Below are 16,833 nucleotides of genomic sequence, written 5' to 3' on the forward strand. Positions count from 1 at the left end.
GTGCCAGGAGGAAGGTTCCATCCAGAGAGAAGCTTGACTGCGAGGCCATGGAAAGGATTTGGAGAAGGTGGCACAAACGTAACTGGCGGATACAGAACAGACTAGTATGGGGGAGGGGAACATGATGCTGGCTTTTTAAAGGCGTCATTATTTCTGAAGGTTAAGGAAATATCCAACTATTTCCTCTTGACTAAGAGTTCCATGAAACAAACGTGGAGTCTCGTGAAATCTCTTTCAGGCATCAAGACGTTTTAGAAGAGCAGATGGGATTTTACGATTTGCTACAACTACTTTTAGAAAGAATTAATCATAGCTAGACTAGAATTAAAAAATAAAAATAAAAGGTAAACCTGGATTGGGGCATGTCAGAAATGTAAGACTAAGTTGTAGTGCTTTAAGAAACAGGCAAGTGCTTCTGGCAGCTGCGCTTGCTAGCATGAAAGTGCTCCTGTAGTAGAGGTTATTAATGGCAATAGACTTTGGGAGAGGCTGCCATTTAAACTGTACAAACATCACACTACAACTCAGAAATGTGAATCTATAAACTGAGATGACAAAAACTGAGATAACCATAAGACAGTAAAAATATATAAATCAATGATAAATTATAAAACTGCACATATGGATCATCTGTGCAGGTAAAAAAAGACGATAGCTTTAAAACTATGGGAAGAGTAGAAGACAATTATAGCTAACAATAATATACATGACAGGTCAATGGCAAATATCATTTTCCAGAAAGAAGTTTTAAAAACCACATTAGCAACAAATAATTTCTTGTTCTATTTGTATATTTTTCTATTGAAGTTTTAAGTATAAACACATATAATTATTTTCTCAAAATGAAAAAACATTCCTTCGATAGAAAACTTAGAACAATAAACACTGAAATATATTATCAAGTAGGTAAAATCCATAAAACTTGGTCATACTAGAAATAAATTTGCTTAAAATATGATCTCTTTCTCTTGTTAAATAACACTGGAAGTCCCTCATGTTGGTTTTGATTTGATACAGTCTTTCTGGAAAACAATTTAGCAGTATTTATCAAGAATCTAAACAAAATTCATATTCCTTGACCCAATAATTCTACTTCCAGAAAAAGGTGTATAGGGACATTAAAGATTTATATATAAAAAAGTTCAAAGCAGGTCACTGACCAAATTAGCAACAGTAGGGAAATGATGATACATCCACTTGACAGATTATAATACACTTTTGAATAACTACAGTCATGGGGAACTACCAGCGATATATTAAAAATGAATTAAAGTATCAATTAAAAAATTATTTCCTTATAATTTTTATTGTGGCTATTTGTGAGCAGTGGAATTACTGATAACTTGGGAAAATGTGAAGAAACACTTCTGTATTTTATATACTGAGCATATCTAATTTTTATAAAGAGAAGTAGAAGATATTAACTATTGCAAGAAAATAAAAATTCTCTATATCATCACTCAACTCAGAGGATTGAGGGGATTATCAAACTACTCAGGAAGGTAGTACTTCACAAGTTTGCTTGAACAACAGAACTTATAATGGCTTACAAAATCTTCATACAAGTGAAAATTATACTGTAGAGTAAATTAGAGAGGTTGTTTTCTGAAACAAAGGCAATACAACTGTCTGATAAAACTGGCAGATATTTGCTGAAAAGTCTATTAAAGGAGCCTAAAAAATTATAGATAGCTTGAACTAACTGAAGATTATACATACAAAACAACAAAATAGATTATGCCTGAATGAGAATAAAATTTTGAATACAGCATATTCTTAAAAATTAGTATCAATAATTCAACAATGAAGAAAAAACTTGAATCCAAGAGAATACAGAAGCTAAGAGAGGTATAATGTTATTTTAAGTTTTTGTCATCACAGTCAAAAGTATTAATTGAACAAACTGGTGAGACTGGAACTGCACTGCAGTTTGAAGATGGTTAATCTGTCAGACACACTGTTCTGACTGGTTGCCTACCAAACACAGACCCGGCAGTATGACAAAGGCTCTCTCCTTAACCAAACTCTAATCAGGCTCCTTTGAGCTCTTTTTCAACTAGGCCCTGCCCTTGGGCATGTTCTCAAGAACCAAATTTTAGCAAGAATCCTGCTGAACCATATTAACCAGAATTCCCCACCCTTGACATTGATCACACTCGGGACCTGAACCTCCCCTCCATATCTGCTGGCTTTGCCAGCCTCCCATCTCCCAGGTGATGTTTGATCACCTTGATTAGTTCATTTAACCAGTGTCATCCTGTTAGCCCCGATACTTCTTAGTAATTATCTACCATCTGACCTCCTAACCTGCTTTATGGCTGTAAATTTGTACTTTTAAGAGTTGAGCCCAATCTGCCTTCCCTATTGCAAGGCTCCCTAATAGAAGTCCCTTCCCAGGAGGCACTAGTAGTAAAGAATCTGCCTGCCATGCAGGAGATGTAAAGAGATGTGGGTTCAGCCCCTGGGTTGGGAAGATACCCTGGAGAAGGCCATGGGAACCCACTCCAGTATTCTTGCCTGGAGAATCCCATGGACAGAGGAGCCTGTCAGGCTATAGTCCATAGGACTGCACATAGTCGGACATGACTGAAGCAACTTAGCATGCACAGACTAGTAATAGTCCCTACAGGTACCATGACAGTCCTCCTGAACGTCTGTCTTGATTTTAACAAGGGTTATGAATAACTTTTTCTTTAACAGGTACCACCCCTCAGCTTATAGAAAGACAATAAACAGATATACTGTTTGAATATTTCTAGTTTTTTATGACTAGAATCATTTCATCATCTATGGGATAACTTTACAAATGAAACATTTTAAAAAGAGAGTACACAAAAAATACTCAATGTATAAATATAATATGCTACCAAAGTTATCTTCAGGTCAATTATTTGAAGCTTTGAATGAATTTTGTCAAAGAAACAATGTCAACATTGATAGGTTCCCAGGCTTACCCTTCAAAATATAAAGTGGTTGAAAAAAGTTTAAGTTCATTTTAAAAAGAAGGTTAAAAAATATAGTAGAAAGAGAACAGCTACTACCTGTGGCACTGGAGAGTCCTGAGGTTAAACACCAGCTTTACTATTTATCAAGAGAATTGGGGAGAGGTAAGTTGTTTGAGCCTTGGCTTTCAAGTACACCAAGTGGAGATAATACCTAACTTACAACATTAACAAACATTTAAAAGTTAATTAAAATACATAAAATAGCTGGAGAACGCACAGTGTATTTAGTAGATTCTTTTACAATGATAGCAAGGCTTTCCTGGGGCTCAGTGGTAATGAATCCTCCTGCCAACATAAGAGATGCAGTCTGATCCCTGGGTTGGGAAGTTCCCCTAGAGAAGGAAATGGCAACCTCTCCAGTATTCTTGCCTGGGAAATCCCACTGACAGAGGAGCCTTGAGGGCTATAGTCCATGGGATCGCAAAAAATTCAGACACAACTTAGCGATTAACCAACAACTGTATATTGAGAAGGTAAATTAACAAGTAGGATGAAAAAATTCTAGTGATTAGGCACATAAACATGTTTCTCTACATAGCTACAAAAGAATTAGAAGAGAGAATCAGGATTTCTAAAGGAATGAAAAGGCTTATGGCTCTAACAATCTTTCTAAAACTTAACTGTTAACTGAAACTTATATTCAAACAAAAAGATGTATGCACAAGATTTACTATGGTAGTACTGTAATCCTAAAAACCTATGTCACTGTTACTGTTACATGAATACAGTTTTATTAAAACACAATCATGTCGATTCAGCCACTCCTGTAAGTATTGTCTACAGCTACTTTCAAACAATGGCAGAGCTCAGTAGTTCTATAGTGACTATTTGGTCCACAAAGCCCAAAACAGTTGCTGGCCCTCTGCGGAAAAAGGACCCTTGTGGACCCTTGACTTAAACTATTGCTAAAAAATCTGCCTGCAATGCAGGAGACACAGGTTTGATTCCTGGGTCAGAAAAGTCCCCTGGAGGAGGGCATGGCAACCCACTCCAGTATTCTTGCCTGGAGAATCCCAAAGACAGAGGAGCTGTTGGGTTACAGTCCATAGGGTCACAAAGAGTCAGATACGACTGAGGCGACTGAGCAGGCACGTGCACAATGATAACAGTACACAGGAGTGCTATTAACTCAAATATTTTCTCAAATGACACAAATATTCTATTTTAATTTTATCTCCATTTTCATTTTAAAGCAAAGTGTTTATTTCTAAACACGGACACGGTACTTTAAACAGAACTTGGTATAGAATATAACCACTACAAAATTATTTTCAACTATCAGAAAACTAGTCATATATTTCATCGTTGCCTGAGCTCCTGGGCTTCAGGGGAACAAGTTCCACACCATACTGCCTCCCCTTCACCTCCCTACAGCTTCCACCAGCAGTTTCACCCCATTCTCTTACTCAGCTCTGCTACTGCTGCTTATGCTACACAACTGGTATGTGGTTCAAATGCAAGAATATAAATGCACTCTAAAAACATATTTTTCGATAAATCCACAGTCAACCAGGTACCTTTTAAAGCCTGGATATAAACCATGAATTTCACGTCACTTAGAAATTTATACCAAAAAGTAACACTGAAGAATAACCTTATGAGAATATTGTAAATGCTTAAAAGTCTCCGAACAAAAACAAAAGGAGTTCAAGATTTAAGCCTTAAAGTGAATTTTCTTTCAACATACTATTATTAATTGCAATATATTATTATTTCTCTTATCATCAGAAAGCAAAAAATGGTGCCAGATAAGCTATGAAATTCCAACAAGACAGGATATGTCATATATGTTTAAAATGTAGAAAAATAATGTATCTTAGGATTTGGAAATACAGTATTACCATATAGGCATTCCAATTTCAAAGAAAAATAAAACAATTTTCCAGTGATTTTATAAACTCAGTTTTTCCTGTAAATTTTCTCTCCCTTTAAAGGATGATCATTTATTTTAGAAACCAAAATCATTTACATAATAATAAATTAGACTAGTAATACTGATAGTACTTAATGATGGAGTAAATTAATTCTGTGAAAGCATTTCAAGAGCTATAAATTGAAGTTGTAGTTATGAAAACTATTCCAAAGAATTTTTCACAATTTAAAAAGTTATTTTATTGTGCAAACATTCAATAGATCAATACCTATGATGAATGGAGGGGCAATAACATTATTTTTCAACTTTTAACAAGTCAAACCTACACAGTCTTTTAAGAGGTCACACAGTATTAGCTCACTACTTAGAAGAAAAAAAATGGCCTACAAAACAGAGAAGTCTATACACATGTGGTCAATGTATAATAATTTGATTAAAAGAGGCTAAACACATCTAATGAAAGATATACTGGATGTTAGATACAAAATATGATTAATTTCATATCACACCGGAAGTCTTTTCAAGATCTTTGATAAAATATACATTTAAAGTGTCTATCATTAACATTACTAAGGGAAAATAAGTAAGTTAAACAACAAAGAACATGTGAATCAAAGCTACTTAAATTAACCAGTTGCAAAAAGGAGAGGATGGGGATATAATTACACTAGCCCTCTAACATTTCTAGTAGTCAGAGTCAATGAGTTATGCAATAGTAAATTATTGGCAGGCAGTCTGAAAATGAGTGTGTTAATTCTGTTTTCTAACTATCTTCCCCTAAATTAGAATGATGTTCTAGTTTGAATTCTACTTTTCAGATCTAGTACTCTCCTGTAATTACAAATGCCAGGCTATAATTTAACGTCAACAGTAACCTAGAAAAGTCAATCTGAATAGCGACCCTAGGAAACCCTCGAGGAAAGCCTTCACGGTGTCTATTAAATTTTCCTAATAGAATCTGCTCCTGATTCTTTTAAGTTTCATGTAAAGAAGATGAAGACAGAAAACACACAGTGTGACATAATGAAGTAATCTGTCATACAGTGTACTTAAGTTTATTAGAAATATTCAACAAGAAAAAAATTACATTGATTGTCAATATCTTAACCCCTCAATCAAAAAATTCCAATTTGTTTTCCTAAATTTGACGGTTTACTTGTATTGATATTTTTTACAGAAGTATTAAAATAAAAAATTAATGTATTAATGACCTTAAAGAGGCTACTAGAAAATGCTCTGTGTAAATGCTTAAATCAGAGCAGTGACCTCATTCAGTTATAAAAGTTATAAAAGTGACAAAGCGAAAAAAGAAAAGATTTAAAGAAAAAAAGAAACACTTTCTGAAAACACAGTAAGGAAGAAAATTAGGTGACAGAGGGATTTATATTTTATATTCAATGTTTAATTTGTGTTACATTTAAAACCTACTTAAAATGCTTTTCAACATGGCTACCACTTATTTGGAGTAGAAGTAGAAACAGCTCAAAAACTAAAGTAATTAGAAAACGTATTTTTACAAAGGCTATTTAAGTCCCAGCAAATAAAGAGGAAAAATATTTTTCAGGTATTATAAGTTAACCTATTTGTTTAACAGAATATTTGTCTTTCAGTTAAAAGAAAAGAGGAGAGGATTAAAAAGGACTAAAACATTAATAGTATGGATATGTGCATCTCTGACAGGTATTTTTTGGTTTAATGTGTTCAGGATCCTAAACATATACTAGATCTAAAAATATATTACTCTAGTTAATAATTCAAAATGACAATATGAAGTAACTGGAAAAATACAACAAAACCATTAATATTAACAGGGTCAAAACTTGGCGGGGAGGAGAATGTTATCCTGAAGAACATACAGAAAATCATAACCTGATTATAGATTAGTACAAATTCTACAAAATGTTTGTTACTTCAGGATTGTCTATATATAAACTACATCGTAACTGCCACACAACAGCACACTAGTTTTATTTTACATAACAGCAAAAAGTAATGTCTCTATTATGTTGTTTAATTTAAAAAATAGTGATTTAAAAATAATCCAGCTTCAAGTTCCAAATAAACTCTTTATAAGAGCTAGATACTGTAATTCCCATGTTAAAGGACAGTCCCACCAGCTCTTTACTTTTCCCACAAAATAAAAACAACAAATTTGGGTTTTCAGTATTTGCCAACATATTTCAAAACACAGTTTTTAAGTCTACCAATTTTAAGTAAGTTTAAAGAATTCTAATACCATAAAAATAAATGAGAAAGACAAAAAGGTAAATTAGGTAACCTTGCCCTCAAGACTCTCTATCATGTTACTAAAACTGTCACTTACAGAAGTTCTCAGGGGCAACATAATGCTCCGATAGTTTTAGTTATAAATATCAATTGAAATTTGAAGCATGTTTTCACCAAAAGAGGCAGAAGTAGTTCATTTCAATAAATATTCCTGTTTTTAAAATGTGTAAGACTTACCCGTCTTCGACAAAACGGGAGGCCTTGGGCAATGATGCTAATGCTAAATATCTTCATCACGGTTTGATGTGGTAGAGGCTCTTTTGCACTTTTAAGATCAACAGGAACCAAGCCATGGTTTAGAGTAGCCTTCCCCGGTTTTGACATTTTAAAACTCCTCTTGGCTGATGAATACTCTCTACATGTAATACAGGCACATTACTAAAAACTCTAAGCACCAAATTAAAATACAACTTTCTAATTAAAAAAAAAAAAGGCTGAGAACCCAAGGCCTGCTGCTTTTGTCTTTCAACCTTCTCCTACCGAATGTCCTGACCTGTCTGAGGCTTGGTGAAGTGCAAACTATCCTAGAATAGCCAGGAATTATAAACTACTGAAGTGAAAGCTCCTGCTCCTGCCAGTCAAACAGCTGGTGAACCTCCCTTACAAAGTCAGTAAGACAACCAGAGCAGGGCTGTGCCACAGGGTCCCTTCGAAAACTTCTCCAGTGACTAACCTAGGTATACTCCCTAGAAAGTGAAAGTGAACTTTTCTCTATAAAAATCCAAAAGTTAATCACTGTATTTTCTTTTGAATATTTATTGCCTTTCTTAAGCAAATATCAACATTATTATTTTAGGAGTGTTTTGAACTGTGCTTCAAATTTAAGGGCAGTATTTATGCATGCTCAAACACTATAAACATACATTTGTCCTATCTTAGCTAAATTCAGAATAAGCACTGTATCTTCAAGTGTTTGTCTTTAGTAAGCTCTTTTCCTCTTCTATACGTACCATTCTTTACCTCATACTCACTAAGACATTAAATCGACTCTAGTTCTGGATAGTTAATAATAAACACTTCAGGTTAGTCTTAACAGGTGACATTTTAGTTTGCAAATTTCAGTTCAATCTCTATAATTCTGAAATACTTAGCAATTCCACTTGAAAGTATAACAGTCCCGTGACTGATTAAATATACCTTAAAACCCAAATACTTATAAATATAACCTGTGATGTAATTAAAGTAAAACGAATAATTACTAACCAGCTCATCACAAATCCTTAGGGCCTAATTTCTCTGATATACCACAGTCAGATATATCTTTCTAAAACATGGAGATGGAATGTGCTACACAATCCACTTCTCAAGAACTCTGAATGGTTCCCCAACGCCTAAGATAAAGTTTGGAGATGAAAACTCTCCTCCAAGTGGCCCCAAACTCATCTTTCTAGCATTATCTCAAATAGTTTCCTAAATTAACCACTTATGCCACATTAATCTTTATGTTATATTTCATATGCAAGCCCACAAACTAGAACGTTATGAAGATTTTTAAAAATCTTAGTGTGAGAATGGGTAGTAGTTTTGAAATAGATGGTAGATAACAGATGTGAACTATCCATTCACAATGCTCAGCCACTTAGCTTGTTCTCTGCTTCCATTCTACTTTCTTCTTCCAAAAGCCAGTCATCTTACTTCTCGCTCTTTCCAACTGTATTTATAGATTTTTAGAATGTGATATGGAGAGAATTAGAAAAGAGAAGTGTCAGAAATGGGTGATTTCTTCTTTGATTCTGGAGAGATCTATCTTACTAAATATTAGCAAGTGGGTTGCTGGGAAGGCAACCCACACACAAGAAATACCCCTAGTCCAGCCATGATGCTATTTTCTTAAAGTACACCCTTCTCTGACATCACAATTTAAAATGAATTAATACTTGAAAATGCAAAATCATTAGCAGAGGTGACATTTTTACTTATACAAAAGTAAACAACTGCATTCATCCATTCAACATCCAAGCAGATAATATATATATATATATACACACACACCAATAAGCACATGTAAAGATGCTCAATATCACTAATCATTAGGGAAACGCAAACCAAAACCTGAACCACACTGAACATCCATTAACACGGTTATTACTTATACACACACAACACACACACACACACACACACACACACAGAAAATAAGTTTTAGCAATGATGTGGAGAAACTGGGACCCTGTCTGCTGTTGGTGGGAATGTAAGACGGACAAAGCTACTGTAGAAAACAGAGAGATTCCTCAAAAAATTACTGTGATCTAGCAATTCCACTTTTGGAAATACACCCAAAAGAACTAAAACCAGGGCTCACACAGATATTTGTACACCCATGTTCACAACATCATTATTCACGAAAGCCGAGAGGTGGGGAAACAACCTAAGGAGCCACTGATGGATGAACGGGTGAAAACAGTGGCACACACATATACAAAGAACATCATTCAGCCCAAAGAGCAAGAAAATTCAGACGTAACATAGGTAAATTTTGAAGGTAAGTGAAGTAAGTCAAGAAAGGAAAACTATTGTATGATTCCACTTATATGAGCAATGAGGAGCTAGTGTTCCAAGGGCACAGAATTTCTGTTGGAAAAGATAAAAGAGATTCTGGTGATGACAGTGTGAACGGCTGCACGACACTGGGACTGTGTGTGAAGCCAGTGAATCGAACACTTAAACATGGTAAATCTTATGTTATAGGTACTTAATCACAATAAAAGCAATGCTTTAATAAAAAAGGAAATGACTAAGAATACTACTATAATCACTGGGGGGGAGGGGACCAATAGAGATCTAGGGATAGGAGAGAAGGTACTAGAAAACTGTAAGTTGATATGGCAGAAAAAGCTGAGACTGATATCTAAGAAAAACACGTCTACGGCCCCACTGAACTATCCACTGCCTTGCAGAATGAATGTCTCTAGCCTCACTCCAGTCTCGGCATTTCATCTGGTGCTCACTTTATTTCTTAACACAAGTATAATTAAAAAAAAAACCTTCAGTCATATAGTGTTTTTTTCTCCTTATTTGGAAAATAAATCCCTTTGTTAAAGCTGCTCACACAGAATGCCCTCCTCCAAGTTACTATCAGTGTCTACTTTGTTAATATTACATACAGCTTTATGCAGACTGACATTATTCTAAAAAAAAAAAAGAAAATCTCTCTCAGTGATATGTCTGAAATCAGTCAGTTAATTAACCCCTCAAAATTCATTTCTTGGAACCACACAGAAGATATACTTTAAACTGTGGTGTTATTTCAATCCAGAAAAATTAGAAGCGTGTACTACATTCCACTAGTTTAACTGTTCTGCAGACAAAAATGAATCAGATGAACTCCAATTTCAACTTGCACTTAATAAAGATACCATACTGAACATCAGTTTTCCCTTTTCTGTCTAAAAACTCTGTGATCACATGCATTTGCAGGTAGATAGCTTGAAGGTAAGGATGATATGAACTTCTCTAATCTTCTTGGATTCTGATCCTAAAGCAGGGAAAGGGGAGGAGATTTGGAATTGCAAAGAATTTGGACTGGGGAAATTAAAACTAAAATAAACAGGGCTCATCTTACTGCTTTTAAGAGGGCAAAATTATTATGAAGTAAAACTAGTTTTCCATTTCTAAGAAATTATTTATGGTAATAATAGAAATGAACATTAAAGCAGTTTTATATATTAAATGTGTTTTACACTAGATATCAAGTTTTGGTAAACACAAGTGGTGACATTCTAATTCAACTCATTTTTAAAATCAGTAAGTAGCTGCCCTCAACTGGATAGTATGGAGCATTGCAACTCAAGCAAACACTTACATTACATGTCTACAATATACTTCTGCGAAAAAGAGACAATATTAGCGATTGAGCAGAGTGAGTACCAATTCCCAAACTACTGTTTCATCTTTTTTCTGAGCAATCAAGTTAACAGAAGTTGTAAAGCAATGTTCTAAATCAGCATGTGTCTGTGCTCAGTCGTATCCGCCAGGCTCCTCTGTCCATGGGGTTCTCCAGGAAGAATACTGTAGTGAGTTGCCATTTCGTCTTCACTAAATCAGCATGGAAATGACCAAAATACAAAATCTTCAAATACAGATGAAAACCCTAGTCAATGAAGGAAACTGTAGACAACATGTAGAAGCCCAGTGGCTAATATTTTAAAATGCAGCTAGTTCCATGTGTTCAAGAAAAAAAATTTTTAGTCTAAATTATGCTTAAAACATTAAAGATAACCTTAATTATGAACCCCCATCCAAACTGGGATTTTTCAAAACAGACAAGCTCTTTTTAAAATGATATCAACAAATATTACGGAAGTATAATAAGTAAGTCAAAATATTGATGCTGGAGTCAAACTGCCATAGTTCAAAGCTGGGTTCTATCACTTGTTAGTGGTATGTCCTTAAATTAATGCCCCTATGCTTCAATTTCATCTATATAGAACTCACCTCACAGGACAGTTATCAAGATTGCATCTGTTAATGTAAGTGAGACACAGAACAATGCTTTACATTAGTAAGTGCTCAATACTGCTAGCTGCCATTACTACTAGGATAAAAAAAAAAATAGAGCTTTGCAGATTACATTTCAACCTTAGAAATCACTAAGAAAGCAAGCAAAGATGCAAAATCCAGCTATGATAATTTTGGACTAGAATGTTTTAGAACAGAATCCTCAACAATTTCTAGGAAGACTTCCTAAATTCTTTCAAAATTTTATTTAAAAATTAAGCTGGAACATCTTAGTAGTTATGTTGTAGTATTTTAATATTCCAGATAACACTATCCATCCAAAAAGAACTCAATATTGGGGAAGCTGTGATAAAGAGAAGATTCTCTATACAAGATATTTTGCCTGCTTATCACTCTCTGATTTTCTTTCTTCTAAACATTTGCACTAGCCACAGATCATTAAAATATAAATGCTACACGTAACAAAATACCAATGATATGGTATTTCTAAAATGTATTACAGTTCCATACACTCCAATTCTCTTACAACAATGATAAGATTTACAGCAGCTTATTCTGGATTTTGACTGCTTCTTTCATACATTATTATACAGAAGGCCCGTGATTTAACTGCTCCAGACCAAAGTCCACATCATATGAGCAGCATAAAGATTTTCTATTTTTCATAAACTATTCTTGAATCAGCTAAAACAAATCACTTGGGAAGATACAAATTAGCCTGTAAGTATTTCTAATTTTGTACCCTAAGTTTTCAAAGTCTCATTTCAAAAACTTTTGACAGGGAAACTATCATTTATGTCTGTGACTTTAAGCAACAAGTGACTTACTCTTTTGTACTAACAGAAACAGAAAATTTCCAGATTCCAAAAATTATACCACCACTGAGGACTGAAGAATTGATGCTTTTGAACTGTGGTGTTGGAGAAGACTCCTGAGAGTCAGTTGGACTGCAAGATCTAACCAATCCATCCTAAAGGAGATCAGTCCTGGGTGTTCACTGGAAGGACTGATGCTAAAGCTGAAATTCCAATACTTTGGCCACCTCATGCGAAGAGTTGACTCACTGGAAAAGACCCTGATGCTGGGAGGGTTTGGGAGGAGGAGGAAAAGGAGACAACAGAGGATGAGATGGCTGGATGGCATCACTGACTCGATGCACATGAGTTTGGGTAAACTCTGGGAGTTGGTGATGGACATGGAGGCCTGGCGTGCTGCAATTCATGGGGTCGCAAAGAGTCAGACACGACTGAGCGACTAAACTCAACTGAAAGTGGAATAAATCAGAATCAATATCCTTTTGAGATGAAAATATGGTATTATAAAGCATACTCATTTATGCTGGGATATAGAGTGAGACAGATTACTCTCTGTATCTAAGTCATTGTTTTTTAGTCTTTCCTAATCTTAGGTTGTTCTTGTTGTTCAATCACTATGTCATGTTCAACACTTTGTGACTGCAACATCAGGCTCCTCTGTCCTTCACTGTCTCCCAGAGTTTGCTCAAATTCATGTACACTGAGTCAGTGATGCTATGTAACCATCTTATTCTCTGCTACCTTTTGCCTTCAATCTTTCCCAGGATAGGGTCTTTTCAAATGAGTTGGCTCTTGGCATCCAAGCCAAAGTACTGGAGCTTCAGCTTCAGCATCAGCTCTTCCAACAAATATTCAGAGTTGATTTCCTTTAGGATTGACTGGCTTGATCTCCTTGCTGTCCAAGGGACTCTCAAAAGTCTTCTTCAGCACCACAGTTCAAAAGCGTCAATTCTTTGGTGCTCAGCCTTCTTTAAGGTCCAAACTCTCACATCCATACACGAATACTGGAAAAACCAAAGCTTCGACTATATCGACCTTTGTCAGCAAAATGATGATTCTGCTTTTTAATACACTATCTAGGTTTCTCACAGTTTTCCTTCCAAGGAGCAAAAATCTCTTAATTTCACGTTTACAAAACTGGCATAAACAGTGACATTCAGAGTACATTTGACTTTTTTAAATGAGTAACTGACTTTGGATTTTGTTCCCATATTTTGGCTTAGAACTTTAGTTATTAATATCAAGATGATACTTTTCCTCACTATTTTCATTAAATGTTTAAAGAAATATTTGTGATAAAACAAAAACCCACCTATTGGGTTGAATTAAGTATTTCAGAAATGTCTAGTATGAAGTTCTCAGTGACTATAACATAACTTGCCTCAAGATCAAGTTCAACTCTTATAGTCTGTGCTGGGTTACCCCAGCTGTTAAAACTGGTCTTACACAGCTGCTCTCCAAGAATTTAGCAGATGATTATTATAGCTACACCTTTAAGTCAACAATGACAAAAATGACATAGTAATTACAGGTATTTCAATCATGCAAAAACTTCATGTGATGATAGAGTAATTTAAAAGCAACTTAATTTTCTGCGATTCACAAAATAAAAGTTTAGTACAAGAAAGAAGACAAAAACTTCTTTAATTTCAGCTTTTTAAGGTCCATAGTTTAATTTACTTTCATGAGCAAGTTTAAGCATAAAAGTTTCATTAATCTTTCAGTTAAACTAAAGACATTTTATCAACCATTTACTTCTCTCGTAAGAACTCTGAAAAGCGCTACGGGCCACGGAGTAATACATAAGGATGTAATACTATACTCCTTTAAAGCACCATAAGTAATATGGGGTTTTCTTTCTATACCTTAAAAAAATTAAACTAAGCTATAATGCAGTTCACCAAATTGATAACACATTGTAGGAATTTATCCTATGAAAAATAAATGTAAGGTATTTGACAGTGTTAACAACTTAAGAAATTAAAATAGTAAGGAGGGGGAGATAATTACATTTCCTACACTGTTGAATTTTTGATGCAATTTTAAGTAAAAATCAGTTATTTTGAGTGAGGTAAACAGTTTCATGACGTTAATTATACAATTTACAGTAATATACTATTACAGCATCTGAGATTTAACAATATTCAGTGAATAATTTATTCATTATAAATATTCACTTATCAATATTCACCTCAAATTTAAGTGCAGAATTACTTTGAGTATAGAAAATATTTTAATATCTTGAACGGGTTGACAGCTGATTCCATCAGCCCTTTTACACTGTCAAAATACATAGTCAACAAAATACATCATCTGATAAACATCAACCTTAATTTTATAGCTGAAGTTAAACTAAACTGACAGTTCAAGTTTTCATTCTTCCCAATAAATAAAACACCGTTTATCAAGAAAGAGTAAAAGCAAAGAAAACGACAAAATTCAGTCCCTATAGTAATGATTATGCCTGACACAGAAAGCTCTCAGGATGGAGGGGGCCGGTCTAGGGATGCTAGGAGACTCTGAGATCAACAGGAGATCTAAAGGAAGTTTGCAGCTACAGAGCCTAGAAAAAAATATACGTATTATTTCAGAGTGGTACAATGATGTGAGGGAAGGATAAAACACTGACTTGAGTTCCTTCCTAGCAGGCCATGATTTCTTTCACTTAATATCATGACAAGACTGTGAGGTATCATTCGCCTATATTTTAAGGAATTCTACAAAAGACAGATATTACATATGAAATCCGTTTTAGTGAGTCTGATTTTTATGAAGCACCAATGAAAAACATAAACTATAAGAGCAAAAAAATGACCTTCCATAGCACACTAGGCTTCTCAAAGATGGTCACAGCAACGGCCCCCATCTTTGCAATCTGTTCTGACAGTGTACTGCGACACTCCTTCCATTGAGAAGTGAGTCTGTTTCAACTAAGACAGAATGTGACTTCCTAGGATAAGCTGTAAACAGGAGACTCCATACTCCTCTCGCCTGCTGGAATACTCCCAAGGTAGCTCTGCTGTAAGCAGTCTGACTGCCCTGAGGCACCATGCCATGAAGCAGCCCAAACTAACCCAGATGAAAAGACTGCATCTGGGTAAGTCCCGAGACCACATGAGGAGGAAAAGACTCTTGGCTAGCCCCCAGCTGTTCCAGCGCCTGGGATTTCATCCCCAGCTACCATCTGACCTCAACCCTAAATCGACAGTGCCCAACTGAGCCCTTTCTAAATTCACAACCTACAAAAACAATGAGAAATCATAAAATAATTATTTGCAAAACTTTGGGGTGCCAGTTAGATGGCAATAGATAATTGAAACATCTTACCAAACAAGGAGCTCCAAGAACACTGGTTTACTGTTGTAACACGATTAATAGTCATCCTAGTAGAACTTTCATTTCAAAATTTAATGAGAATGGAAAAGATAACACGTGAGCTAGAATGAAAATTTAAATGAGTAAGTATTTGGAGATTGGTAAAAACTTTGGTGATCAATTCCCACCTTGATAATGCCCATTTAAATGTGGTGTTTAGCAAGTCTCTGGTTATTTTAATAATAAATTTGACAAACTATTACATATTGGAAAAGGCAATGGCAACCCATTCCAGTACTCTTGCCTGGAAAATCCCATGGATGGAGGAGCCTGGTGGGCTGCAGTCCATGGGGTCACTTCGAGTCGGACACGACTGAGCAACTCCACTTTCAGTTTTCACTTCATGCATTGGAGAAGGAAATGGCAACCCACTCCACTGTCTTGCCTGGCGAATCCCAGGGACGGGGGAACCTGGTGGGGCTGCCGTCTATGGGGTCGCACAGAGTCAGACACGATTGAAGCGACTTAGCAGCAGCAGTTACATATTACTTTGACTTGGATTTATATCCAAACTAGTTTGATATGTGACTAAGAAAGGAAAAATCCACTCACTTTTTCTGTTTCCTACAATCACGCCTTTGTCTTCATTCTAAGCAAAATTCAAATGCCTACAGAGGCGTGCAGGTAAAATAAAAGAGAGAAACAGGTCAGGTTTAAGGACTAGAAAGGCCACTTAAAAGGTATTTTAACTGTTGTCATGTAAACACCTGAACCCAGTGAGGCCAGACAGTCTACATTTGCAAAAGAAGGTGAAGGATCAATATTTTTATGTGAACTTCACAGATTTTCATGTATTTGCAACATATTTAAATGTTTTAAAAAATCACTACATAAGATAATTTGCAATCTCTGCTCTGTTCTTTTCTAAGGAAACATGAAAATATAATAAAGATTAGAAATAAGATTACTGATTTCTAAATGATATAGAATAATGAGTCTAAATGTTTTAATCTTCTTTTCTATAAAAGCTAACAGAGAGAAATAAGAAATAAACCAGAAAACTGAAAATTTAAGTAATAAA

The 16,833-nt window shown here is 35.1% G+C and overlaps 1 protein-coding gene across 2 annotated transcripts in view; it reads right to left on the reverse strand.

Moving 5' to 3' along the window:
* Positions 1 to 16,833, reverse strand: part of FBXW7 (F-box and WD repeat domain containing 7) — a 222,256-nt gene that overhangs the window by 57,057 nt on the left and 148,366 nt on the right. Inside the window, exon 1 of one of the 2 annotated variants that reach the window (XM_005691175.3) lies at positions 7,342 to 7,661. The exons of the other annotated variant lie outside the window; for it this stretch is intronic. Within the exon in view, the coding sequence (XP_005691232.1) occupies positions 7,342 to 7,488 (147 nt within the window). The 5' untranslated portion in view covers positions 7,489 to 7,661. Of the gene's footprint in view, positions 1 to 7,341; positions 7,662 to 16,833 lie in introns of those variants that run through there. 2 annotated transcript variants of the gene reach the window in all.

Source organism: Capra hircus, chromosome 17 (assembly GCF_001704415.2).
Source record: "Capra hircus breed San Clemente chromosome 17, ASM170441v1, whole genome shotgun sequence".
Taxonomy (NCBI): Eukaryota; Metazoa; Chordata; class Mammalia; order Artiodactyla; family Bovidae; genus Capra; species Capra hircus.